This window comes from Aspergillus brasiliensis (assembly GCF_001889945.1).
Source record: "Aspergillus brasiliensis CBS 101740 unplaced genomic scaffold ASPBRscaffold_2, whole genome shotgun sequence".
Classification (NCBI taxonomy): Eukaryota; Fungi; Ascomycota; class Eurotiomycetes; order Eurotiales; family Aspergillaceae; genus Aspergillus; species Aspergillus brasiliensis.
This window is the reverse complement of record NW_027137443.1, coordinates 2,267,486-2,293,763: the sequence shown is the minus strand read 5'-3', so window position 1 is coordinate 2,293,763 and position 26,278 is coordinate 2,267,486. Positions and strand designations below refer to the sequence as shown.

Sequence of the window (26,278 nt, the reverse complement as noted above, 5' to 3'; positions counted from 1 at the left end):
CTGCATTGCGGTGGACAAGTCAGAGCTTGAACTGTCGCCCAGAGGCTCTACCCCTGCCAGTTAGGCAACATTGTTCTCTTATCAGCCTTTGCCATTAGCCATCTCCACCTGCTGCGGTACGCACGCAAGGCGTATTTCGCTCCTACTTTATGCATAGATAGCTACGGGTTGGCTCTTCCAGTTCCACCACACAATGTGCTCTCTCAACGTACATGCAGGGATTCCCAAACTTTTAGTTGCCTGAAAACCTTCCTAACCCTCCTATTACCCCTCTATCTGCAGAAATCTGTAAGTTCCCGTCGACCCTGTCATCGGTCGATCATAGGAGGAAAAAAAGAAGAACAGAAAGAAAGAAAGTATACCATGCCTGCATGGAGTCGCACCGGACTCTTACGAGATGGGTGTTAGCCCGCCTATACGATGCGATGGATAGCTCCCGAAACTAGTGGACCCCTGCGCAACCAGTCACCAGCTAAAACGGGGGATAGACTACTTATACTCCTCGGTTTTGCTGCTCCACAGAGGTGAGGAGAAACTATGGCTGCCACAGTCTTAGGCCGGGCGCCACGAAGGTCAACTTGTAGAAGGACCAGTAAACGCTGTCGCGTACTGTCAGCGCCTTCGATACGTCAATTATTAGTCCGTACCTTGTCGCGAATGAGTGGTGTCCCTCTTCCTCGTCTTGCAATTCCCTCGTCTCGCGTTGTTCATGTCTATCAGCGTGGTTCTCGCCGTCTGGCTCGCCGAATTTGGACGACATTGATGGCCATTTGCGTTGCAAAGATAGCCAAGAAAACCCCCATAACAAGAGTCTGTGGGATATAGCTTCCTCCTGAATCCTGACTCTGCGCCCGTTGCCGGCGATCAGGATCTACTGGACGAGGAGACCCAAACGAGATGGAGACAGACATGGAGAATGGCGTGAAGGACGTAAAGACTCCCGCGGACGGCGCCAGGTATGTCAAAACTGGACTCAGAACCATTGGCACGAGGGAGAAGACGAGGAGAGGGACGGCTAGTCATAAGACCGAGGCGAATGGTGGTCGGGGTCGAGCCAACCTTATCGAGAGAAATTGTGAGCACCAGTCAGGAAGGAATGTGGAAGAAAAAGCCGAAATGAAAGCAGGCCGATCATCTACCTACCACTCTCGAGACTCTGACTTCCTCACCCACCGCACAACCATCTTCAGCCTATCCCGGACACTGGTGGTCGATAGAAGCTGATACTTTTCATCTTCCCAAAGAGGCAGAACGCAGGCGAACCACCAGGGAAACACAGCCGGATCAGTAGGTACTTCGCCATATGCTAGCAAGACACGCGGATGGAGCCATGCTGCTCCTTCACGTCGGCTTTTATCGATAAAATCCAAGGCGATCTGAAAAAGCTGCTGCGTGGACAGAGACTCAGGTGGGGATGATGCTGGCGATGGCGATTCACCCGTTCCTGAAGACGTTTCCAAAGACTCTAGCCTTTCCTCCTCAGATATCGCAATATCATCCACACGCTGTATTCTTCCAACATGGTAGCCATCCACCATCTCAAAGCTGATCACCTTGAAGCGCGACACCCCCGACGCAATCACCAAACTTCTTCCATCCGGGAGTAGCTCGAACCGTTCCACCACCAGCACCGTGCCATACTGCATAAACTGGGCCCTCCCCAAACCCTCCTGCCGACGACCGGAGCGATTATACATCACCATGCCAAACTTCTTATCCCTGGTCTGCATGACTCTATGAATCATAGTCCGATATCGGGGCTCAAAAACATGCAGGAAAGTCGGCATCGTCGGAAACGAAAGCGAGCTCACGAACAAGGGAATAGTCCGTTCTCCATCCCCAGTAGTCGCCACCCCATCCTCATTAGAAGAACCCTCGCGACGCGATGCAACCTGCTCAGGGAGCAAAGTCTCCACCAGATCCGATATCCTCCCATTAGCCGGCTCAGCCCGGACGGTCGAAGCCATGTTCAACTTGCGCCGACAAAGCGGACACAGGTCACTATGATTCAGAACCATAGCCACGCATCCGCGACAGAACGTATGTCCACAAGAAGTCGTCAGCGGATCCAATATAAGCGAGTAGCAGACCTGACAGTCCAATTCGCCCCGGACTGCCTCCTTCAACCTCTTGTATGATTGTTGCCTTTGGCCCTCCTCAAACGTAGTATTGTCATCTCCCACCTCCAGCAAATCATCATACCCAACCCGACCCTCCTTAACCAGCCCATACACCCCGCGTAACAAATCATCACGCCTAATCCTAGCGACACATACTTCTGTTTCTGTTTCTGTCTTTGCTTCTGTCTCCAACCCTTTCCCCTGAACCTCGCCCTCCAACCTTGTAGTATTCATGCTCTTCCTCTCCCACTTCACATCGCACCACCCAACCCCATCACCATCACAACCACCATCATGCACCTTCCCTAACACCTCCTCAAACACATCCACCACCCTCCCCAACAAAACATCCGTCCCACAATCCCCAAGACAATGTTCCCCAGAGCAGCAGCCCGCCGCATCTCCTCCCCAATAGCACGTAAACCCCTGTTTCCGCTCCTCATTCGCCGGGTACGTGATTCCCGTTCGCTGCCGAATCGGCGGTAGACACGACTTGCAGATTGTGTTTCCGCAGGGTAAGCGCAGCGGGGTTCGGAGCGGTAACGAGCAGCGCGGGCATTGGATGAGGCGGATGATGGAATGTGCGGACGTCAGGGAAAGGAGCGGGTCTGTGTCGCGTGAGCTGGTGGAGGAGAGGTGATTATCGCCGTCTTTTTCTTCTTCTGCTGCTGCTGCTGCTTTTATGGGATGCGGAGGTGATGGTGGTGGTGGAGGGCTGGGCATGCTGGCATCTTCCATTTGGGGATGGGTGGTTCTGCTTCGGGTTCGGATTTGGTAGGTAGATTGGGGATCGTGGGGGGTGGAGAGGAGTTTGATATAAGAGAATATGGTAAGGATCTAGGCCAAGGGGTCGGTCGGTCGGTCGGTCGGCGCTTAGACTGTTTGATTGATTGACTGCTAGTTAGATTGATGTTTTGTTGGGCTTACTTCAGTGACGGGTGGAGACGAGCTGGAGCTGGTTGGTCTTCAATGCCGGACGGAGCTCCCTCCGGCCGTCATCCGAGGTTCGGGGGGCGCCTTCGATGTCATGGCGGGCGGGCAAGACACCTTTTATTTAGTAGTCATCAGACAAAAAGTGTCCAAGTTTCCATGGACTGCAAATGGTAAAATGGTAATCTTTGAGTATATACAGTACATATGCGCCCAGGAGCAAGGCAAAGGGCACTCATGAGATGGAAGATAGTGATCATTGATGCAAGGAATCCCACAAACCCCGTGAGCAAACTCTCGATTTGATGCAAGCAGGTAAAAAGAAAAAGAGGGAAACACAGACAAAGGTATCGGATCTACGGCAAATGTGCCTGAAACCAAGGTAGAATAGTGCAGAACATGATATGCTAACATCCTTTCGTTGCTCATGACCGGAACCATCCAACGCCATAGCCAGGAAGACAGAAAGAAAGGGTGGCTGAGAAAGAAGATTTCCAACATGAGAGGAAACGTAAGGTCACCGGATGCTGTGGTCCAGCTTGGCGCATAATAGTTCGTAATAAGAGAAATTGTGCGAACAAAGCGTACAAGAGCCCATTGTGAGATATTTGAACCGGCCTAGCTTGATACCTGTGAAGACGATGCATCCGAGTCTGAATCGGAATCATCTTCTAATACTATGCGTCGCATGACACTCTTGTCAAACAAGTCCAGGGCAAAGCGGCGTGCAGGGAGTCGGAAGTGGTGGCTTTCAAGGATACCAAGGGTCTTGCGGAAAAGGTGAGGCTGATGGAAACGATCGGGCTGTTTGGCCTTGAGACTGGAGGTTCAGTTTATGTTAGCATTTATGGTGTGTGATTAGACTAAACAAGGTATATCCCTTACTTATGAAGGTCTGCCGCAGCCCGCTTGGATAGCACGGTATTGCCCATATCGACAATCAATTTCAGAATCTTCTGGTTGACCGGATCCGTATCCATGGCGGCTTCTTTGAATTTCTCCTGAGACGTGCGCTTCGACTCAGGATTCCGGGAATGGCTGGGGAAATCAACCTGTAAAATCAAGATGATTAGCGGCGTGCACAGTGGTATCAGCGATTGGAAACATACCAAGAAAAGCTTGTTGAAGTCGGTCGGCAAACTCAACCCCAAAGAGTGTCCCTTATGGTCGAGAGCAGAGTCCCACCCGAAATCTCTCAGGACCTCAAGACCATGTCTACTACGCGAGATCAATCCCAGAACAAAAAAGGCAGTTCCTCTCATCGTCAAGACCTCCGCGCTTTCCGCGATCTTCACAATATGCTGAACAATATCAGGCTCAAGGAACGGCGCACCAAGCTCCATGGAGCCCACATTACCAACAGCCCAAAGGCAGCCTTTGACCTTAAGAAGAGCCTCTGTGTCTTCTTCATCCAGCTGAAAATCTCGGATGGTCCACGCAAACTCGTTGAAATGGCCTGACTGCTCCAGGAGTTTGCATCCTTCCGCTGTCCGAGCGAGTTCTCTATAGAAATGGGGAGGCACTAGTCCGATATCCTGGAGATCTACAAGATCTTCAGGGACAAAGCTGTTCCGCCGCGGTTGATCGACGTAGGCACGCGAGAGCGCGGCTTCGACCAGGCCCACATATGCGTCGTTACGGCCCAGGAACCAATCATCCATCTCCTGTGTAATGTAGTCGAGACCATCCAGATAATGATACCCAACTGAGGTGGACAAGAAACGCAATAGCAACGGCGCGCCAATCTCGCCTAAGTGGTCGAGAGAAGGACGACACTTGACCACGAACTCGAGGTAGTGACGCTGGTTGCATGCCTCTTCGAGGATCTTCACGGCTACTTGACAAACGGATACGTCAGGATCGTATAGCTGTGTGACGAGTAGCTTGACTACCCAGTCCGCATTGCCAGTGGCCGACTGTGAGGAAAGGGGAACGTTTCCGACCGCATACTTTCGAAGGAGTCTGGTCGCAAATATGCGAATCTCCTTGGAGCCCGTGGTGAGTGCCTTGGAGAGAATGACTCTTAAATGACTTTCCTTAGCATAGTCCATGTTACCGAGCAGTGTTTGTATGAGATCGTCTCGATCCCGAAGCTCAATGATATGGTAGAACATGTTGAGCATATGCCAACGTTCCATCATCGCAAGCCCGTTGGCGTCGCCACTGAGGACTCCCAGCATCGCAAAATATCCCCCGCTCAATGTGTTGGTCATCTGTTCCTTCGAGAACAAGGGCGAGGAGGAGGTCAGTCCGCTCATGCGGTCAACCTGAGCAAGGCACTCTGCAACCTGCCTCAAGAACTTGTTCTCGGCCAAGTACTTCGTGCCCTCTGGTAGTTGTACCAGCGTGCGCATTAGCGCACAACCAGTGCGGACATAACGTTGGTTTGGTTTCGTGTTCGGCAGCATAGAAAACCTATACTTGAAAGGCCGGTAAAACCCCATGAGTCGCTTCATGAACTTTGAACCCTTGATTGCTTCCTCCAGCCTCTTGGGGTTGGTCAGAGGGCCCTCGACAATACGGTGGATCAAGTCCCATTTCCACTTCAGGTAGTTTACAGTATTGAGAACATGGGTCTCCAAGATCGCATTTCGGAACTGGGTCTCATCCATGGCAGGACTCATTTTCTCCTTTCCTTGGTCGCCAGTGAGCAGAGAGGCAGAAATGTCAACGTCGACGTTATAACGCCCCGCTCCATTTGAAACGCCCCCTACTGAGCGGGCCAGTGTTCGATTGATGCTTTCGATCTGGTATATGGTTGAAGTGGAAACATCATGATTATCCACATCGAATTTGATAGCGGCGGGTAATAAATGGGGGAGAACCTGGAGCTTCGCGCTGATATGCTGGGGTAGAGAGTGATGTGCCAGCTTCAGAACTTCGGTCAGGAGCAACGTCGCCTTACGTCTAAGAGACAGGTCTGTTTCATCTTCGATGAGATCGGAAAGAGCCTGCACCGTGTTAATACTTTTAACTACAATCCAGAACAGGGAGGAACCGACCTTGGACAATCCTGCATCCACCAGGGTCGCCAGAATGAGAGTCGAGAAATGCGCTGTCAGGTCGAATCTATTCCCATCATCATCATAGAAACTCCGAGCTTGCTTTGTATCGGTCTCAGTCCTGAGATTAGCCACTCTTCCGTAAGTCGTCAATCTCCGACCAGCGAGGAATGAGGATGACCATGAAGGCGGTTTTATCCTCAATGCATCGAACAGAAGCTCCATAATTAGATCCCTTGCCTGTGGGTCAGGGTAGTGTAACGAGTCCAAAAGCGATTGCAAAGGCTGGCCCCCGTTTCTCGCGAGAACTATCAATCCTGGCCACGTCTTGAGCATGGCAGAAATGGCCCTAGCCGAAGATTTAAGACGCCCATTGCGAACAGTATCCGACAAAGAGTCTGTGAACGGCGCGAGAACAGCCTCTAGCTCACACCCTCCCCGGAGGTGTTTCCTGCTGTGAGGGGTATCGAGGACATGAAGAAAGCTTGCTATCAGACTTTCTGACGCGCCAAAAGTCCCCTCTGCTAGAGCGTCATGTAGAGTGGCAAAGCCCCCAGAGTATGCGACTAGTGCCGGATCCTTCACCAAGATTTCAGCTAGAGTCATGATGGAAATATTCCGGAGGCGGTCCTCGTAATGCTCGGCAACGGAGACGATTGTTCTGACCACAGCACGCGAAATCTCCCGGACGCCATCCTTGACGTCCAAGAACGCTCTAACAAACTTCAACGCCTGCTCACGCTCGATGCTCGCCTTGCTTTCCTTGACAAGAGACAATATAACTAGCTCGTCTGTATGTAATGACCGGATGATCTGCAGCGACTTCCGATCCGCGATGGCATACCGAGTCAAACGATACCCTGCGGCTACGGCTTCCTTGCTGTCACTTAAGAGCATTATTTGTACGCGGAGCCCAAACACCGACCACTCCAAGTCGTACTTCAAAGTGGGATGTCTCTTGAACAGTTCCACCAGGCTATTCGCACGCTCGACGTAGTAGTCTGGGGACATGCCCTCAATCTCCAAGGCCTGGAGTGTTTCTGCAAGCACATATGTCGGTGATTCCATTTCCGCTTCACCTTCCGGGATCTGCTGCTCATCGATAGGCATATTGCTGCGAGTCGGCGAACGCATCGGACCGCCTTGGAATAGGCTTGAGAGGCGGCTTCGGGGAGGGGTGGACGGCGCCTGCGCACGTAGCATCTCCTCCTCCAGTTCATGGTGTAGCTCGGCAAGCTTGCGGTTGGACGAACTCAGCTCCGATTCCACCCTTAACCTTTGATCTTTGGTATGTTTCGGATTCTTCGCCAGGAGCGCCTCGAGCATGTTTTCCGTCCCTGTCTTGATTTTCATCTCTTTCGCGATCTTGTCCCGTATCACGGCCTGGCGCTCCTCGGTGCTGGACAACTCATCGTGCTCTGTCAAGCTGCTCGGTCTTCGTGCTGGAACACCTTCGGGTCGAGGAGTAGTGCTCCGCGACGTCTTCATGCTTTTAAGTTCAGAGCTGAAGCTACCAGGGGCCCCCGAAGAAGGGGCTAATGACCCTCCCCGGAGACCAATGGTCGCACTGCCTCCAGACTCGGAACGAGCATTTCGTCCGGTTCGCGTAGCGGACTCAGCCCAGCTACCGTCCGCATTGTTATCCTCCAAGCTATTATATGACCGTCCATCGCCCACAGCACGGTGCTGGATTGACGTCGCGGAGAACGCTGAGTTATGTCCGGACGCCATAGAGCTCCATCTAGCCGCAAAGGAGTGCGTATCACCTGTCGCAATTGAAATAAGGGACGGAGGACTGCATTGAGTTCGCCGACAAAATCACCAACACTATCGGAGCGATCAAACTGCCCGGGGTGACTGAAAACCAACTGCTCTCTCTCGATGGGCGTGTTTCGCTGACGGCGGGCACCTCAAAAGGGAGGGGAGGGGAAACGAAATCACGGCGGTCACGAAGGTGGTGAGGCTGAGGAGGGGGGCGATCGGGAAGGTTGAGGGCGTCTAAGAACTAAATCACATGTAGCACAGGTTGCAGATGACAACGCTAGATGCTAGTTAGAGCACGAAGCAAGCAATCTGCCTCAATGACCGGGGTCTTTCTCCAATCCCACCGCCGGTGGTTTCAGGCTGGGATCCCCAGCTGACTAACCCGCTCTTATCGCCTCAGGCTAACTAACTTGACCTAGTACAACGTAGTACTAGTTAGTTCATCTACTAACTATTCACTCACCGATTTTTTAAGCATTAAGTGTATGTCTATACTCTGTTTTGTTATTGATACACATTTTATAATTAACTAGTAGATATGATTGATTAGCATCGCGATCGATGCCATTCGCGAAAGACTAACAGTCATGAACCACATGGCAAGCAGTCAAACGAGCTAGCTCGTATATATACAGAAAAATCTCTCGGAGATATAATGCATAAGATTAGCGAAAGTTGGGGGAAGAGAGAAAGACAAGTGAGAGATCCCGTTGATGCAATGAAATGTTACATGAAGACAGGGGGGGAAGAATAGAAGAGATTGAAGAGAATGAAGATGGCAAGATGCTGTAGTACGACAAACTCCGGATATGCAAGACCCAACGAAAATGTACGCTTGGTAGTACAAGATGCTGATAATGATCGTGATATACTGTGGAAACTTCATGGCACCCATGACTTCTCCCGAGACGTCTCGACAACCCCATTGACACAAAGTGTGCTGTCGCTGTTATTGCCAAGTTTGGCAATTGTCGGCTTCTCTTGTTGCCGTCGGAAGAAGGGTAAACCAAATCCCTTCGTGGTCTTTGGTTCGGCAATTGTCGGCGTCTCTAGTTGCCGTCGGAAAAAGGCTAAATCAAATCTCTTCGTGGTCTTTGGCGACGATTTTGATCTCCTCCAAAAGATAACGGAGACGTAGATGAGGAACATTGATCCACATATTATGCCATAAGCAATAGGGGAGGCCGGCGGAATATCAGGGTTTTTGGCGGAAGCATAATGAAACCCTACCCCGCCATTGATGATTCCCAAGGCTGCGAAAAAGCGTCCCAGGTAACGATGGGAGACGCCATACAGGGAACTTGTTCCCGTCTTGCGGAAATGAAGATGTTGCATGATGCCCAGTACTGGCTGGATCAAAACAACACCTCCAACCGCCACATACCCGATGACCGGGTGGTAACCTCCAAGCTCCTGGAGGTCTTTGGAGACAGAGACACCGACTCCAAATCCAGCTAATGCCAGAAGCACAGCAAAAAGCTGCAGGGGAGCATGGATCCATGCTACTGTACGCCGAGACGGGACGATGTACAAAAGAAGAGCGAAGTTGGGAAAAAGAAGGACGAAAGCAACCGAGGTCATCACACCATGGGCGATTCGCTTCTTATGGAGAATTGTATCGCTGACTTGCTGCTGGTGAGTGTATTCCGAGAGCTCGTGCATGGTCCCCATCGGGATGACGAAGGGATTGCTATTGTTCCCTCCAACAGCCTGGGTAGTATTCAAGGAGAAAGTGCCGTGCCAGTCATGTTGGTATAACAACTGGGATACATTGCTGGACATCAGTGGAGGGCCATGCGTCAAAGCCCACATCCAGGTGCTGGAATTGCCCAGTGCACTCTCTCCACTAGCCAGTGTTGTGCAATTGTCACAACGGATGTTAGCGGTCATGACCCCGTCATGGATACCAGAGCCATCGAGAAGATATGCCTCGATACTCGGGTCATAAAGAGGTTGCACATGGCCGGTTGCCCTTCGAGTGGACAAAGTGACATTGTCTCTGGATGCCGCATAGACGATGAACAAGTTCCCATCTGTCATTTGGGACCCCTGGCCCAGGGCAAACCATTTGACACCGGGTGGTGCCTTTAGCTGAAGAAATATGGGGCCGGTGCCCTCCAAAGAGGTATTCTTAGGTACATTGATACTATAAGAGACACCTGCACCTTCTGAAGGTCTGTGTCGGACTATTTGGCTGCAACCCGAGCGCACTAAAGAGATACAGTCAGCCAATTCGGCAGCTACAACGATTCCACAGGGAAGAACTTACCCAAACCAAAGGCAGCGACTGCAGCAGCAAAGAAATTTGAAAACTTCATTTGGATGATAGTAAGGATTGTTTCAGGGTAGGTAGGTTTTGGAGAAAGGAAGGAAAAGGCAGACGATTGATAGTCGGATCTGTGTAGATGTAGGGATAATGAGAGGAGACAGCGGGCCCAAGCCACTTCGCGAATAATACAATGAGAAAGAATAAGAGGATACCAAAAGGATAGTATCAAAAAAGGACTGTCGTGAATAGAATGTTACCAGGATTGCGTGCGGGCGACGCTTTAGTAGAGGTTTCCTGGGAGTATAGATGCTGAAATCTTAGCTGCTGCTGGTGCTGGAGTTCTGGTATTCATAGATAGACGAGGTGAGAAACATCACTGCGCAGATAAGATTCTGTCAGTAAAGACCAAACACTATCCTTTGAGGGAATCAACGTCTACTGGATTCTCTCGGTATACATGACCGAAAGTCCCCATTCCCTAAGGAACCATCAACGGGTCTCGGAGGCGACGGGAGGGCCGTTGTGACGTCCATTGGCAAGGGATTGCTGGAGCATAGGTGCCATGTTTGGAGGGACAGGGGAAACAAGGGCTGTTCATACTTAGAGCAATTGAAGAATCGAATGGTACATGATTGTCCTAAGCCACATAGTGATGTGCCACAGATGCCATGCGACAGATCTGCATGGCAATCACAACGATGAAGAGATGGGAGATCACGCTACCATGCGGGCGAACACCCTCCGATGGACGGACTAGCAGCTGCCAGGGAGACAGAAAGGGCAGAAGAGCAAGTGAAGGCAATCGAGCCTATTCAGATCCCACAGCGATAGAAAGCACGATTGGGCCCACGAAAGGAGAAGATCGTCAATCCAAATGGGCGATTGTCAGATAGATATGCCCACCGCGCAGGGCAAGCGGGTACCTTGATTTTTTCTCAGATCAACCATGGCGAAAATCCTCGGGTTTTTTCCAATTTAAAGTTCCCCCAGCTGCCACGCCTCTCCGGGCTCTCAGTGGGCATATTTTGGGAGTGGAATGGCCACATGGTCTGTGCTCGCCAGCTTGTGCCCAGACACAGCGCTGAAGGAAGAGCCCAGCAATGTCCCAAACCATACTAGCAGCCGGGGAGGGGGGAGTTCCATCCCAAGGTACGATGACTGCCTAGTGGACATTTAATCAAACCAGGTTGGGACTATGCCATATCCATGGAGTTGGGTCCATGCGCAACCTTCGTTTGGGTGCTTATTTGCAGACGGGGGGAGGAGCCTGGATTGAATTTGGGTTTCTTTGGGGGGGGGGGTAGAGTGTGGATTTGGGGGTGGGAAGGAAGGGCACTAGTACTGTAGTAGTGTAAGCACAGTAAGGATTAAGGAAGGCAAAAGAGCAAAACTGTAAAAGACAGGCCGACGGAGTCTCGGAGAGGGGGGCAAAAAAAGCGAAAGGAACTTCTGCCGGGAATTCAGCATCATGGATTTTCGACCGTTCAATGGATGGGGCATGCCAATTGGGTCGGAGACCAGCAGCTGATCAATCAGACTGCAGCCTGCAGCCGGACCCATCAACTCAAGAGTCAAGTCCTTTTCCCTTGTTGTTGTTAGGTATTCTTTCTGTTGTCCTGCCCCTTCCCTCTCTGGCACGCATCTGTTGGTTCGTTTGAAGGTCCATCCATCATCTACAAACGAAATGAGAGATTGCTTTCCCGTTTGGTTACACCTTTCTTGATCACTCTCCAAATCTCAAGAAGCTATGGTAAAATGATTCATTCTCCATTTTGGCAAGGGTCCGGAGTTAAAAGTACTCCGGTTGGCGAACCAGAATTGGGGTACCTAAGTCGGCACTGTATGTTCTATTCAGATACAGGTAGGTATCTCGGTTGTTTTCCATCTTTCACTCAGCTTCCTTCCCCTTCCCACCACTACTTTCTCAAAACTGAGCTCTTACTTACATAGTGGCTCCGGTGTAATAATTAGCTACCATTCTCTTGACTATCTAGTCTACTCCTACGGTCCTACTGGCATCGTCGACCTCAAAGTCCGCTTAATGTTCCTGGCGCCAATCATGGACCCTTTCGTCACCAGACGTGAGTGGTCACCCACACGACTTTCTCGGACGCACGAATCCTGTGAAGGACCACTGCTACCAATCAGCATCCGTCTTCCGTAGCTAAGACCAAGTTCTCGGATCTCGGAAGCGGTCATATTCTCACCGATCCTGGGCGTTCTTTCGCTGCTCATCCAGGGGTGGACCGACGGAATGACGGAACCAATCACACGGTCGAGCCGGGAGACGGGACCTTCGTTTACTAGCTTTCCACGGGTGAGGACTACGCCGATTGCGAGGTCTCGAGACGGCGGTTTTACCATTCTTGAAATAGGACAGCCGGGCAACCTTGGGTTGAAAATGGCTGGGCTTAACCCTTTTTACTTTGCCATAAAAAGGGGTTCGAGGCGAATGGGGAACCAAGAGGGGTTGAGATGGAAAAGTCTATTCATGGCCATGGTTTATGCACCAAAGGAAAGACCAGACACCGTATTCCTATACGCTTTCCACGCGTTCTCCTAAAGCATATGACAACGCAGCAATTTTCCGCACGTTCTCGTGAGTTGACCGACAGTCAGTATGGCCTGTTGCGTGCAGCGGAGTAGTACTCCGTACACTGTACGGACATGAAAAGTGTATGGGGAAAGGTTGCGCAGCATGGTTTCAGAAAAGAAGCAGGACCACCTTGGTTGGACACCCCCTATGTTTTGGGCTCCTGAAGCTGTCATTATTGTGACTCGTCCAGGGCGGACTAGGCCAATAACGCACAAGTTCTCCGAGCCTCCGACGCCTTTAGGCTCGATCAGTCCACAGCTCGGTTATTAGTAGCACCTCGCAAGCAAAAAAATTTTGCCATGCAAATAGTGCAGCCATGTGATACCCCACTCTGACAACCACTACATCATCTGGTGGCTTGCAAAGACGATGGCCATGCAGATGATGATGCAGGCCAGGGAGCGCCATAGCCTGGATCGTAATCATCCTAGCAGACCCCGGCAGATACGACGATACTACGCCACAAGACGGCCTGGTCCGCTCAGATAGTACTTCAGTTCTAAGATACTTTGTATACGACAGGTTCATGAACTATCAATATCCAACTAGGCTGCTACCAACCGCTTTGGACTTAGCAGCGCATCAATGCCAAGGTTCATCGATCGAGCACAACCTGTGAAATTCGACGTGCCCCGAGGAGCAAAAACGGCCTGCTCCGGACCATTACCAATACCAATCCTCGTTGCCAATCCTGACCCTCTCGTCCGAGATTCATGGTATTCAAAGTTTAGTATCCATCCGGATAACAGTCGATTGACATGATCCGGCGTGCTCCGTAAATCCCTGTCCCCATGAGCCCGGAACCGCGGACTTCCCACGACCCGGGGTTGAAGCCTTGGAAAGGAGGGTCTCCGTCCAAAACGTCATGCAGCATACGGATCAACCATCAGTTTTTCCCAAAGCAGGCCATGCAAGTAATATAAGATCTCGGCTCTAGCAGTAGCTAGTCGCTTCGAAATGCGCTTGCGCGCACACACTCTACAAAATATCTATCCATGCAAGAGGTCCAAGATCGATACTACCCTGCTCAAGTCTGTTGGGATCGGATTGGGTCTACGATCTCCATTTCCAGAGTATTGGCACCTCTCAAAAAGATACGACACCAAGCAGCCTAGTGCCTTTAGCCACCGCTTGGGCTAATAATATCCTGGCCTAGCAACTTAGTGACTGCCACAAGCGGGACCCATGAAACGTATGCGAATTGCCTTAAATGGATAAAGCCCAGGCCATAGCGATACGGTGGAATATTCCGTGCGCAAAAGAGTGAGCGAACTGAGCCCCCGCGCGCGCGTGAACAAAAACATACATACATACATGCCCATTCAGCATACCAAGAACTCCTCCAACCACACCGAACAACGACAGGCACCATAACGATAATGATTAGAAGAATCCATGACTTTCTATGATTCTCCATCAAAAACAATGCGACGGTTACCCTTACCTGCCCGATTGCGATTAGTTCAAGGGATAATAATAATCACCGTAACGTCGTCTCTCAAAAATTCCACTGTTATTATTACCTGTCGTCGTTGACATCCGTCGTTATCCATCCAGAGAGCGAGCGAGCCAGTTGCTGCCTATTACACATTATTATTAATATCACTAATATATTAGTTATGATTATGGTTTTTATTATGGGTTTGCCCCCTCCCGATCCTGCCGGACTGGCGCAGAGACGTCCAATCTAAACGCGCTACCCGACTTTCCCTAGTCGGCTTCTTGTGATTGGGCTTTTAGACTTTTGGGGGGTGAGGAGCCATTGGTATTATTCGATATTCTCATCTCTTTCATGTCTTCTTCTCCTATACTAGGCTTGGCCCGTGGCGGTCTTCTCCAGAATGGTCTTCATCATTTCGTTGCCCAGCTTGACGGCTTCGGGGAATCGGGGAGCAAAGTACTGCTGGATCCGCTCGAACCGGTCGCGGTAGGATTCGAAATCACCGAACGATACGCAGTCCGACCATGCCTGCACGATTATAGTGAATGACGTCAGCGATGGTGTGTGTACAAGTCGGACATAAATGTGCATGGGGGATGGAGGGGTCTGATTTCTTTTGATGCCCATCCATATCCATTGGGTTGGAATAAAACCGCACAAACGCGGCCAGGGTCTTTTGTGGGTTTCTTCGTGGAGCTAAACAGGGTGGTACTCACGCGAGCTGCAAAGGTAAATTCCAAGTCATCCGAACGGAACGTCTTATCGTCGACTGCAGTGTCCAGGGCCGCCTCGAGGAGGTCGGGATTGCGGAACAGGTATTCCGTGACGCCCAGCCAGAGACGGAAAAGCTATATAGATTGCACGCGTGCCGTGATTTAGCTTTTGATTTAAAGCAACGTTACATTGCATATATTACGCGGGGAAAGAAGGGAAAGAATGCAGTAACGCCATGGGAAGGCAAGGGACAAGCACTCACAGGCGTCGAACAGATCATATGATCGTACGGGACAATTCCGAGCTTGGACCAGCAATCAACGATGGCGAGCAGACTGAGATGGCTGTTTGGAGGAGACGCCTCACGTTCCCGGTTTGACAGGGAGAAACGGTCGAGAACTTCGTCCTTCAGCAGCAGATCCTGGCCGTTGGTACCCGCTTTGAAAACGGCCTCCCCTGCAGCTCTGACACGGCGTTTGAGTTCGTCTCGGCGGCCCTCAATCATGAGCTTGTACAGATCTGTCACGGACTCTGCATACTGCCGGATCTGCTTCTTCGCGGCCGGGTTCAGGATAGCAAGACCGGCGTACACGTGCCACTTGTTGGAGTAGATGCGTAGGGTGATGTTGATCTTCACGTTCTCGATGCCTCCCACCCAGCGGGAGATTTCCCATGGGAACTGCTGGTTGGCCTGCCACGCCGTTCCCATGCTCAGGAAGGCCGCATGGGTGACAGCCTGGGTATCTGCCGTGATGCGGTCATGCATCTCTCCGGAGAGGAAAACGAACTTGGATTCGAAGCATGACAGGACTTCTTTGACGAAGTTGAGGCTTTCATCGGAGGCACGGTGCTGGATCAAAACCTAGACGTAGGAAGACAAACACGGAACGTTATCAAACTTTGTACTGTGCGAATCTTGACCTGAGCGACAACATGCTCAAGCAGAACAGGCAGGCAGCAGCGTACCAGAGGTTGTCCCTTGGGGTTGACTTGAGGGCCATGTAGCGAATGGCATGATACGATCTCTACGTCCTTGGGAAGGTGTTTGTCGAAAGCCGCGAGCTCAGGGGCCTTGCAGGACGTTTGACCACCGACAATTGCGCCGACCTTGGTAGCTTTTATGTGATATTCCACAAGTCAGACACAGGCACATTTCACTCATGATGCATATATAAGGACGCAGCAAGCAAGCCTTTTGACAACTGAAATACATACACGGGCCATACATTTCCACTACCTTGTCAATGACACCGGCCTCTACACTGTAAATAATGTAATCGCTTATTCTGGAAACCAGGTGGCCATTGGGAAAGATAGTGACATTTTGCTTTTTGATTTTATGAAGGATGAGTTTATGTCTGGACAGCGCGAGCTGCGAAGTATCATGGACGTACTGTAGATTCGAATTCCTTTATAAGACTCTCATACGAGTCGGGTTTGTCACATGCATTAATCCTTGATAAATAAAAAGAGTAAATAGTTAGTATAGCTAATCCAGTCCGGTTTCTGCTTTTCTAAGAAAAATATATAACGCGAGAACCTAGTTTGGCAGAATGGTTAGCACAAGCCCATAATGCACAAGTGTGTGTGTGAATCAATCATAAAAAAAATGTTGATAGCTTTGGTTTCAGACAAAGAAATATAGGTAGCTGAGAATTTACATCATTGACAGCCTGGCGGAGTCGCAAGCCTACCAAGGTAGGAAAACTTACCGCCAGACTATACTCGAGCCAAATGCACTCAAGTCATCATCCAAAGGGGAGAAGGGAAAGCGGGAGATAAGAAAGAACAGAAGGGGAAGAAGCTCACCTATTACGATGGTACACCACCAGGGTGATAATCGGAAACAACTGACTGGGAAGGACACATTGTTTAAATATTACCTCCATCCGGCAGCGCTCAGACGCTGGGCGTACATCTTGCCCATGTCTCCCATGCCAATGATGCCGATCGCGGCTGACTCTTTGGTGAAGCCCATGTTTGCTGGTTGAATTAGTTCCTGGTTCAGTCCTGTTTGTTGAGAAACTAGGCTGCACGACACGCTCAATTGCGCCAGTAAACAAGCCAGCAGACAAAGCCACTGAATCCGACTGTCTGTCTGATTGGATATGAAGAGAAAGAAGAAAGTTATCACTCGGGAGGTTGCAGCAGAAATTTTAAATAGTGCTGGTGGGAGCACCAAGTCCGGGCCGACTGCCCATCCGGCGTTACAATGCCTGTCACAGAAAGAGTCATCGAGTTGGTTTCACCGCGCTTCCGCGGCCTCAGGCTGCAATACTCGCTTGCCCACCGCCCTGGAGGACTCTCAGCCAATCAGCGACTGAGCCGCCGTGGGTAGGGCACACACCAGTCATTTTCTGTATCCAAGCCATTTGAGGCCTATCGACTTCGTTTTTTTCCCCTTCCTTTCCATATTCCATCCCACTACCCCAGCAAGTCGACAAAAATGGCTCCCAAGAAGACCACCCCCGGTGCTGCCAAGGAGAACGTCTCTCTCGGTCCTCTGGCCGGAGATGGTATGTACAATCCAGTGCACGCTGTACGACTTTCGGTTCGAGGACCATGTCTAATTTGATATTTGATGAATTGCAGGCAAGCTCGTTTTCGGCGTTGCCCGTATCTTCGCCTCCTTCAACGATACCTTCGTCCACGTTACCGATCTGAGGTTCGTCACAATCTAAAGTTCCCCGATTATCGACTGCACGAACTTCCGATCTCCGGTGAACATTTTGCGCCCCGCAATGGAACTAGGAGCCGGATATCGTGAATTTTCGCATAGGCTATTGCGCGGGACACAGTTGGCTAACTGATTGGGATAACAGTGGTCGCGAAACCATCTGCCGTGTCACCGGTGGTATGAAGGTCAAGGCTGACCGTGACGAGTCTTCTCCCTACGCTGCCATGTTGGCTGCTCAGGATGTTGCTGCTCGCTGCAAGGAGCTTGGCATCAACGCCCTCCACATCAAGATCCGTGCCACTGGTGGTATGTGAAAGAGCGCTATCAAAGTCATCAGCCCAAGAGACAAGAGACTAATACTGGATATAGGTAACGGCACCAAGACCCCCGGTCCCGGTGCTCAGTCCGCCCTCCGTGCTCTTGCCCGTTCCGGCATGAGAATCGGCCGTATCGAGGACGTCACTCCCACTCCCTCCGACTCTACTCGTCGCAAGGGTGGTCGCCGTGGTCGTCGTTTGTAAGCATGTGCGGGTTCATCTCTTCCAAGTTGTGCGGAGCTTCTCCGCATGGTTGGATTGGAGCGGACTTTGCCTTGCTTGCCGTATGTGGATGGAATAAACGCGAAGAACGGCCTTTATCGCCTGGTCTTCAATTTATTACATACCCAAAAGTGTGTCTTTCGGTTCTGGATTTAGGTAGTCTGCTGTCTTCGTGGCGGTTGCTCTAGTCAATATAACTGAACCTAGAACTTGATGTGGTCCTTGTTTGTAATTTGATGTGTAGAGAATTACCGTAGACAACAATATGCGTATCAAATCCATGCATCCATCTTAATGTTCTATTCCTTGCCTATAGAAGCATCTTGCGTATATGAGATGGGATCCCAAGGTATGGCAGGCATTGATTCTCGATACTCCCTAGTCGGGCTTGCTTATCCCGCAATCAAGCTAAGATAAGCACATTTTATCGATCTACCCAGAGCTTCCCACCACCACCATATCCTGTCACTCCCACTTTTTCTTACACGTCGAATTCTGGTGGGACTCATCAAACAATTCTCCATGCATTAATTACTTCCTCTACCATACCCGTGCATATGCCATTATCATCAACCGTTAGCCTCATCCAGCCTCAAACTGATTTGACGTCAGTTTTGGGATCGGCTCCGATCTTTTCACATGCGACACGACCAAACGCAACCATCCCACCGTTGAGAATTTTAATCAAACGATACCCCTAACGCAGACATGACATCCTCTCTCTCTCCCTCCCCTACGATCCTCGTCCCCCACCTCCCACCAAAGACCTTTGTCGGTATAGACCTAATAACCTTCACCTCGACCCCCAACTTCCACGGAATCCGTGACCTCCCCTCAGGATGGCACTTCCTCTACACGGGTACAACAGAGAGCCTATCACTCCGAAGCGGCGGCTGGTTCTACGTTGGAGACATCACCAAATTCAACGAAGCCGAAGCCGGCTCTCTCTCCCTTCGCACCCCCTCGCACCCCGGCGCAGACATAATCGTCTGGAAATGGAACAACGACACCGAGACCCTAGCCCCATTAACCATTGACAGCGACGCAGACAAACAAGAAGCGATGCGCCATAAAGCCAATCTGGGAGCTATATGGCAAAGGGGCGGATTGTTCCGGTACCGCAGCCGTGTCTCACCGGCGGCGTTGGCGCAACAGAATGCGGGACATCCGGTACAACTTGAAATCGACGAGGAGGATGAGGAAGAAGGAAGACAGGCCTGGAAGGAGTTGACGGATAAATTGACGCCGCGGCTTTTGACGCGGGTCGTGGGCGATCCGGCTTTGGATGTGGATGGTCGGCCGCGGTGGATGGTTACGTCTGCTAGCTCGGCACAGAGGGATACGGATGTTATACCTGGGCTTATGGATTCGGCGGAGGCGACGGAGGAATTGGAGAAGATTACGGGGGAGAAGGAGAGTGAGTTCGGGTTTTTGCCGGTTGATCTGAAGCGGACGTGGCGGGAGGGGGCTATTGGGCGTGAGAGGACGGAGGCTGCGCAGGACCGCTCATGGGCGCTGGGTGATTTGATACATCGAGTATCTGAGGACGTGGGAGGGGATGAAAAGGTTGGGGAGGCTCAGGTGCTGGGGGAGTTGCAATTTGCATTTCTAATGATCTTGACGCTCATGAATTACTCTTGTCTTCAGCAGTGGAAGAGGCTGTTGGAGTTGATTCTAACGTGTCGGACGGCTATACGCGATCGGGAGGCCTTGGTGGCCGGGGTGCTGAGGTTGCTTTTACTACAGCTGAAGAGGTGTGATGATGTTGAAGGGGGACTTTTCGACCTTGACGGGGAGGAAGGTGGGGAGTTCCTACGGAGACTACTTGTGAAGTTCAGACGGTCGCTCTACGAGGTGGTCGATGGGACAGAGTCAGTGGTGAAGACGGAGTTTGACAGGCTCGAGTCTTGGGTCAAAGAAGAATACGATTGGGAGCTGAACCGCGAGGTCTTTGTTCGGCGGGGTATGGTTCAACTGGAGGATGGCGAACAGGTGGAGCTCGACATGCATGATGATGATGAAGACGACGAACTAGGAGAGTATGCCCCAATGGTGGTAGATCTGGGAGACAGTTCCACTCAGGATCATGTAGATTTGGGAGAGGCTTAAAGACGGCATTATTGAAGTATGCATGAGTCTATACGCACTTTATAATCATGAATTGTTATTCAAGGCATAGATGTTCACACAACCCATACTTATCAATGCGTTAGCAGTATCCACTGCCTAGTAGTTTTAGTCTTTGGGTTGGAAATGTTGATCTGCAACAACTAGTTAAGTGTCCGCTGCTAGGTGAATAGTATATACTACAGCTAGAACGGATCGGATGAATATACTACGGAGTACTATAACAATTCTTAACATGTAGCACTGCTCTACGCAATCACTGATTGATCTCAAGACCTGATTGCTACTAGCATGGATGCACCAGCTCTAACCCATACACATAAGTAAAATTATCATGCCATGTTTGCATCTACTAGCGAAGCAGAACAGCAGGGTTTGGGAGAACGAAAGCCAATGAGCTAACTGACTACTGCAGTAAGCGCCAACTAAAATAGCGAGGAGCGTGACATATCACATGAGTCTATCATTGCAGTCTAAAAAAGTACTAGAGAAAATAAGTGAGGTATATACAGTAAGCTCCAAGTAGTCGCTGCAACTCTCCCCCCCTTTCTCCCTCCTGCTGCCTTGCCCGCGCGCCCAACTTCTCACCGTTTTCTTTACGAACCTACTCGAGTCCTTCCAGCGGGCTCGATTACCTTTTCCTTAACCCAAACAAACCACTATCATCACGATCATGATAGTCATTGTTTACTGTTCGAGTTCATCATCGATGACGTATCCCCACTCGTGAGCCTCTTCGCCCTTCATGCCGAACATGATGGCCTCGAGCCAGGACTTGATCTGAGCGGCGTAGCCGGCGCGTTCAACACCAGCCTCTTGCATGTTCATATCTACGTCTCCGTTGCGGATCAGCTTGATGGGAGTGACGAAGAACTAAGTGTCATGGTTAGTATCGCATCCATCATCGCCAGACACATATGGATAAAACGTTTTGAAGGGGAAAGTAAAACTCACAGCAGTACCACAGACGAACGACTCGACGATGCGACCTTCCCTCCAAGCCTCCTCAACATCGCCAATAGTGAAGTGCTTCTCGACAACATCAACGGCAGCAAGCTTCCCGACCGACTGAGTCAGACGCGTCCTGGCCAACTCGAGAACACTGCGACGAGTAACACCCGGAAGGATGAGCTGACTCTCCAATGACGGAGTAACCAGCTCCAGCTTCTTGGTCTCCTTGTTCTCCCACACGATGAAGAAGTTACTAGCACCAGCCTCCGTCACCTGACGGTCCTCGCCGAACAGCCACAGCACCTGATCGAACCCAAGCTCCTGCGCCTTGCCATGCGCCAGCAATGACGGTCCATAGTTCGCACCGAGCTTCGCGTATCCGAAACCACCAGGCCAAGCACGGATGCTATCGGGTTGAGAAGCGTACAGCTTCAGCCCCTGCGGAACACCAGGCTGCTCAGACTTCTTCTTCGAGGGGTCGGGCCACGGCACGGCGATGATGAAAAGAAGGGCTTCCTTGGGTGTCTGAACGCCTAGGTGTGGGCCGCTACCGATCATTGCGGGACGCAGGTAGAGGAAACGACCGGGTTGATCCTTGGGCAGCCAACCTATGGGAAGACAAAAGAGAAAAGTGTCAGTCAATTCAGGGCTCTCTCTCTCGGAAGTCACATCCGGCAATCGGGTCCAACTTACGAGGTCCATCGATCTGCATCAACTTGGCAATGAGGCGCTTGATCTCTTCATACCGGAACGAGGGCAAAGAGGACCGCTTAGAGCTGTTCATCAGGCGCTCGCCATTGAGGTCGGGCCGGAACAGACGCAGCTTGCCATCGAATCCCCGGTATACCTTCATACCCTCAAAACATTCGGTGGCATAGTGCAGACACGAGGCGGTGGGCGGGATGCTCAGGTTCTCAAAGGGCCGCACTTCGGGTGTCTCCCAGCCATTGGCGACAGTCCAACGTGCAGTGACCATGTGGTCGGTGCAGTGAGAGTGGCTCAATTCCTCGGGGGAGCCAGGAAGAGGCACATCGCGAAGGTTGGTCGAGCGAGTGACCTTGACGACGGAGGCGTCGAGCTCCGCAGGAGAAGGCGCAACAGAACCCATTATTGCGTTGTGGTATGATTTGCGTGGAACGTGAGCAAGGAAGGGAATTCAAAAATAAAATAAAAAAAAATAGGGCCCCAAGCTTATTATACGCCGAATTGACAAGCAAGAGATGATTGGGTGCAAGTGAATTCCACGAAGAAGATGCTTTATGAGTCACAGAACAAGTGAGTGACTGACCCTGGCGATCCGTTCGGAGGCGCAACCTAAGTACCTTATGCGTCGACTTCGGTTCCGTAACCCGAGCGGGGAGAAACCTACTAGTTGCAGAGATTGAACTTGTTGCGCACGAGGTACGGTGGCAAAGCGAGTGATGAGAGAAGGAATTGAGATGGCAAATTTTTCTACAAACGAGGAGGAACCGTCGAATCTATCTACTGAATTTAAGGAGCACCCAGACAATCCCCGCAAGGGAAAAGGGTAAACCAAAGAAAAAAAAGTTTTTACTGACTTGCCGGTTCGGGTGCCTTGATTCTATGGGACGACTCGCTTTTTGCCATCGATATCCGAGCCTCCACGCGATATGCAACGTCCCGCCATGTTCTTGACAGGGCGCGAACTAACACGACTTGCGGTGATAGGCTGATGTCCGTTTCTTTGTCGCATCAATTTGGTAACAGATTCGATATTTTTCTATATCAGACATCGGACTCCATAGTCTGCATATCGATCGGCTTGACGCGTTGAGCCCCTCGTACCGATTCTAACCGAAGGCGGTGTGCTCCTGATTAGATAGACGGCTTATCGCTCCGGAAACGGAGGTGAAAGGAGTCATCTTCGCCTTAATTAGGCAATATCCTCAGGATTCATTCTTCCACTCCCAGGGGGGTTTTCTGCGGCCTGGGCAATTATTCATTAGTAGCTTAATTGACCGGTTAGTATCACAGGTCGTCTAGACTCATGCCGGTGAGCTCCTGCCTGGCTTTCCAATCATTTAAGTCTCAAAGTATGATCTCTCTTCCAATGAAAGGCATACAGATTCAGATTCATTGGTGCTCAGAACCCGTGGGAGACTAGCATACCGAGCCGAATAGTCCCGTGGCAGGATGTATGCGGAGGTGAAACAATTCCTGCAAAGTATTCCGATCCCACAGACCTCCATACGTACCCCCAACTAGAGGTGTAGAATGCATTGCACAGAAGTCCAGGCGCACATACCTTGTGGTTTAGAGCGTCGGGAGCAAGTGAAAAGCATGCTAAATGAGATATCCTTGGGTACCATGAGCCCGTATCACATTCAGTAGAGCTAGAAAGGCTAGAAACACTCGTAAGGACTGAAATGTTGTGGATGCATGTTGCGGTCCTTTTGATTGGAGACAACAGATTATTAGTAGGTGTGATTCGAGTGCTTATCTAGAACTTTATTAGCCAGCTCCTGCACTCACCGCACGCAAGGATGAAGAAAAGTCTCGGGGTTTATTGAGCCAGATGGACAGTCCAAGTCGTAAAAGCGAAACTGTAAAGGGAAAGCACTTTGTACCACGGACACTTGTATAACCATGGATGCCCAGCTCTTGGGTTCCTTCCGCGTGGTGCCCGAACAGAAGAATGTTATTGTTGGGTCGTCGGGCTGTCCACCAGTACCTTCAAACGGTGATGTTGCAGGAAGAGGGGAGGGGGGCTTTGTTGAGAAGTGGACTATGTTTGCCATACATCTAGGCAGGCTGTCTGTAGAGCCAGATGGCGTACGAAGGGGCGGAGGCTGGGTCTGCATAAGATTTTGATTGGCGCTGCTGAGGCCATGGAGGCAAGGACGAGTCCGGGTGATTTAAATCGATGCTTTGCGGTGCAGAGAGATATATGATGCCAAGCGCCTGGACCTTACTAACGTTCTCCCCTGGCAGACTCAGGCCGAGAAAGCGTTGCCCCAGAATTCGAGGAATAATGAACTTGAAATGCTGGGGAATCGCATGCTGCTGGAAATGCGAAACCGGGCCCTATGGTCCCATCATCATGATTGGTGGCGAATGACTGTGCAAAGAAGGAGGGCCAACGTCGGGTTGACACCAACATTGTAACTGAAATCCTGGATCCCTCGTAACAGGCCGACGATGGACGGAGGTTCAGGCTCATGTCACAGTGATGTAAAAGGCCGTTTTTGCGCAAATCGGATGGGTTGCGGGCTGTCAGGTGATCCGACCCATTCGTTGTGACCCTCTTGAGAATATCTCAAGCCGCGTATGCACACTTGCCTCAAGGATCCCACGGCAACAGATGACCAGCCAATGCAACTCTGAAACTATTGATGATCGACAGGCGCGACTTTCGCCCGCAGGTGCTATGTGGAGATGGGGGATGTTAGCCAGCTCGCGCCCCTCCCGTCCCTATACTGCAAGGAGGATGACCACTCGGTGCATAGAAATGCGCCCCAGTGGATGTCATACTGTCAAAAGAGAATTGGGATCTCTGGTCCTCGATTTAAGCTTATAACACGAGAGCTCTAGTCTCTGGTCATAGTCCCACTGCAAGAAGGTTCTGTTCTCAAGTTGGTAGACCCCGTCTCAAATAGCCATCTAATACCCGCTCAGCCGGGTTTGCTACGAGGCGTCACGCCCACGGAATTTTGCACCGCACAAACCACAATGGTTCGAGCGAGCTACATAAGCCGGCGCCAATCTCGAGCTGCTAACCAGGATTATTCGAGAAACTGCTGCGGGGACCATGCCATGGCAGACTAGAACGGGGCATCATTCGCCGCGCAGTAAGGAAGCAAAGGGAAGGATGCGGGCCCCCATTCTGACAGGCGAGCCGGCTGGGCTGATGTAAGAAGCTGTCTGGTTTGGTAGCTATTCGTTTTCGAGGAGTGGACCGGCGACCTGATTTATGGTGGACCTCGACCTCTACCAGTCTAGGATCTGGTCGTCCTCCAGCCGGTGCTATTCCATTGTGTTGCGGGTCGGTGAACTTTTCCACCTATTGTATTTGCTGCATACGGGGTGTCGGCTGAAGCCATATTGCCCGCCTCTTCTTTTTGGATTTTTTTCCCCTCTGCCCTGTGTGCTTCCCTTAGAAAACTCTCCCTTACTTTGCTTTGCGGTTCGCTGGCCCGATGGCTGTTTTACCCGGCCTGTAAGATCGCTAGGAATGGATGGTACCCGCAGGTAAAGTTTGACCTATGTCATGTATTGTATGCATTCGAGTCCTGGATCCCTCATCCTGGTCAACAGTGCACTGGATTGACCCGATGGCAGTAGCAGCAAGATGGGCGCGTGCCTTGCTGGCCTACCTTGTGGCACGCTTATATGACGGCCTGAGGGTACTGTGTAGACCAATTGCGGTCCGAGGGACCCCGTGCATACCTGTCACCTTAGGTGTTATATCGCCCTAAACGAACATTCCAGGCCTTTTAGCATGCGTTCGGGCTAGTGACACCCAAGCTTCCTCACCTATAGCGCCATAAGACATTGACACTAGCCATTCGCTTTGGGGGTGCGAACATGGTATCATTGCCTGTAGATCAGACCAGAGCGAACGGTATAGGGTCGTAACCAATACCACGACAAGCTTGCTCCGTCGCGCCTCGCGCTGCTGCCAGACCTTTGCCCATCGAGGAACCTTGGGGAGAAAACCGGGAGCCATCCACTTAGTTGGGAGCCTTTTTAAGCAGGGCCCCTTGTTAGGGATCGGAATTCGCCCCAGAAATAACCGGTATTGATGCTTGTTTGCTTCCCGCTGAGGGGTCTTTCATACCAGACAAGCGCTTTGGCTTTAATGTGATGGTCGTTAGTCATCTGGTAAGCCTTTCTGCTTCTGCCAGCCCTGCCCCTTCCCATCCCCAGGCTCTCGTATAGATGAAGTCTATGATCAGGTGTATCATGGTGTAATCCATTTGCTGAACCCTTCCATCACTTCTGGGCTGATATTGTCCTCCCAAACCCCCACTGGGTCTTTCTGTCCCCGCAGCACAAGCCATCAGCAACGACCACCGACCGTTGAAAGGCTAGATATCCGTGTTTGACGAAATATGCCTATTGATAGGATTCCCGAAATAGGTTGTTCTTTTCATGAAAGTTAAACCCACCAAGGTCGCGCGACATACC

General features: G+C 51.0%; 9 protein-coding genes across 9 annotated transcripts; 2 read left to right on the top strand and 7 right to left on the bottom strand.

Moving 5' to 3' along the window:
- Positions 1-716: 716 nt before the first annotated feature.
- On the bottom strand, positions 717-2,843 carry ASPBRDRAFT_117229 (putative ATP-dependent protease (CrgA); the record flags this gene model as incomplete). The annotated part of the gene is made up of 2 exons (XM_067617067.1): positions 717-972; positions 1,144-2,843. The coding sequence occupies 2 exons, from the start codon at positions 2,841-2,843 to the stop codon at positions 717-719; spliced, it is 1,956 nt and encodes a 651-aa protein (XP_067483445.1).
- Positions 2,844-3,668: 825 nt separating this feature from the next.
- ASPBRDRAFT_51848 (putative cytosolic regulator Pianissimo) lies at positions 3,669-7,783 on the bottom strand (the record flags this gene model as incomplete). Its single annotated transcript, XM_067626806.1, has 4 exons — positions 3,669-3,870; positions 3,936-4,102; positions 4,160-6,001; positions 6,053-7,783. 4 exons carry the CDS (start codon positions 7,781-7,783, stop codon positions 3,669-3,671), a joined length of 3,942 nt encoding a protein of 1,313 aa, XP_067483444.1.
- Positions 7,784-8,698: 915 nt separating this feature from the next.
- Positions 8,699-10,134, bottom strand: ASPBRDRAFT_115653 (cytochrome and DOMON domain-containing protein; the record flags this gene model as incomplete). Its single annotated transcript, XM_067616918.1, has 2 exons — positions 8,699-10,026; positions 10,086-10,134. 2 exons carry the CDS (start codon positions 10,132-10,134, stop codon positions 8,699-8,701), a joined length of 1,377 nt encoding a protein of 458 aa, XP_067483443.1.
- A 1,251-nt stretch (positions 10,135-11,385) lies between these two features.
- On the bottom strand, positions 11,386-11,821 carry ASPBRDRAFT_398512 (uncharacterized protein). The gene has a single exon (XM_067624229.1). It carries the CDS (start codon positions 11,643-11,645, stop codon positions 11,421-11,423), a length of 225 nt encoding a protein of 74 aa, XP_067483442.1. The 5' UTR covers positions 11,646-11,821; the 3' UTR covers positions 11,386-11,420.
- Positions 11,822-14,491: 2,670 nt separating this feature from the next.
- On the bottom strand, positions 14,492-16,814 carry ASPBRDRAFT_51846 (prephenate dehydrogenase (NADP(+)); the record flags this gene model as incomplete). Its single annotated transcript, XM_067626805.1, has 7 exons — positions 14,492-14,650; positions 14,839-14,970; positions 15,099-15,698; positions 15,803-15,951; positions 16,052-16,163; positions 16,231-16,291; positions 16,720-16,814. 7 exons carry the CDS (start codon positions 16,812-16,814, stop codon positions 14,492-14,494), a joined length of 1,308 nt encoding a protein of 435 aa, XP_067483441.1.
- A 614-nt stretch (positions 16,815-17,428) lies between these two features.
- On the top strand, positions 17,429-18,238 carry ASPBRDRAFT_38605 (40S ribosomal protein uS11; the record flags this gene model as incomplete). The annotated part of the gene is made up of 2 exons (XM_067623969.1): positions 17,429-17,819; positions 17,883-18,238. Coding segments are annotated over 2 exons (318 nt in total), but the record flags the coding sequence as incomplete, so codon positions are not given.
- Positions 18,239-18,514: 276 nt separating this feature from the next.
- ASPBRDRAFT_38604 (AAR2 splicing factor family protein) lies at positions 18,515-20,278 on the top strand. Its single transcript, XM_067623968.1, has one exon. It carries the CDS (start codon positions 18,761-18,763, stop codon positions 20,159-20,161), a length of 1,401 nt encoding a protein of 466 aa, XP_067483439.1. The 5' UTR covers positions 18,515-18,760; the 3' UTR covers positions 20,162-20,278.
- A 343-nt stretch (positions 20,279-20,621) lies between these two features.
- Positions 20,622-22,288, bottom strand: ASPBRDRAFT_144815 (branched-chain amino acid aminotransferase, cytosolic). The gene is made up of 3 exons (XM_067619233.1): positions 21,824-22,288; positions 21,134-21,738; positions 20,622-21,052 (listed from the first exon to the last, which is right to left on the bottom strand). The coding sequence occupies exons 1-3, from the start codon at positions 22,236-22,238 to the stop codon at positions 20,867-20,869; spliced, it is 1,206 nt and encodes a 401-aa protein (XP_067483438.1). The 5' UTR covers positions 22,239-22,288; the 3' UTR covers positions 20,622-20,866.
- Positions 22,289-25,136: 2,848 nt separating this feature from the next.
- Positions 25,137-26,270, bottom strand: ASPBRDRAFT_38600 (uncharacterized protein). The gene is made up of 2 exons (XM_067623967.1): positions 26,217-26,270; positions 25,137-25,972 (listed from the first exon to the last, which is right to left on the bottom strand). Exon 2 carries the CDS (start codon positions 25,815-25,817, stop codon positions 25,563-25,565), a length of 255 nt encoding a protein of 84 aa, XP_067483437.1. The 5' UTR covers positions 25,818-25,972; positions 26,217-26,270; the 3' UTR covers positions 25,137-25,562.
- Between the last annotated feature and the right edge of the window lie 8 nt (positions 26,271-26,278).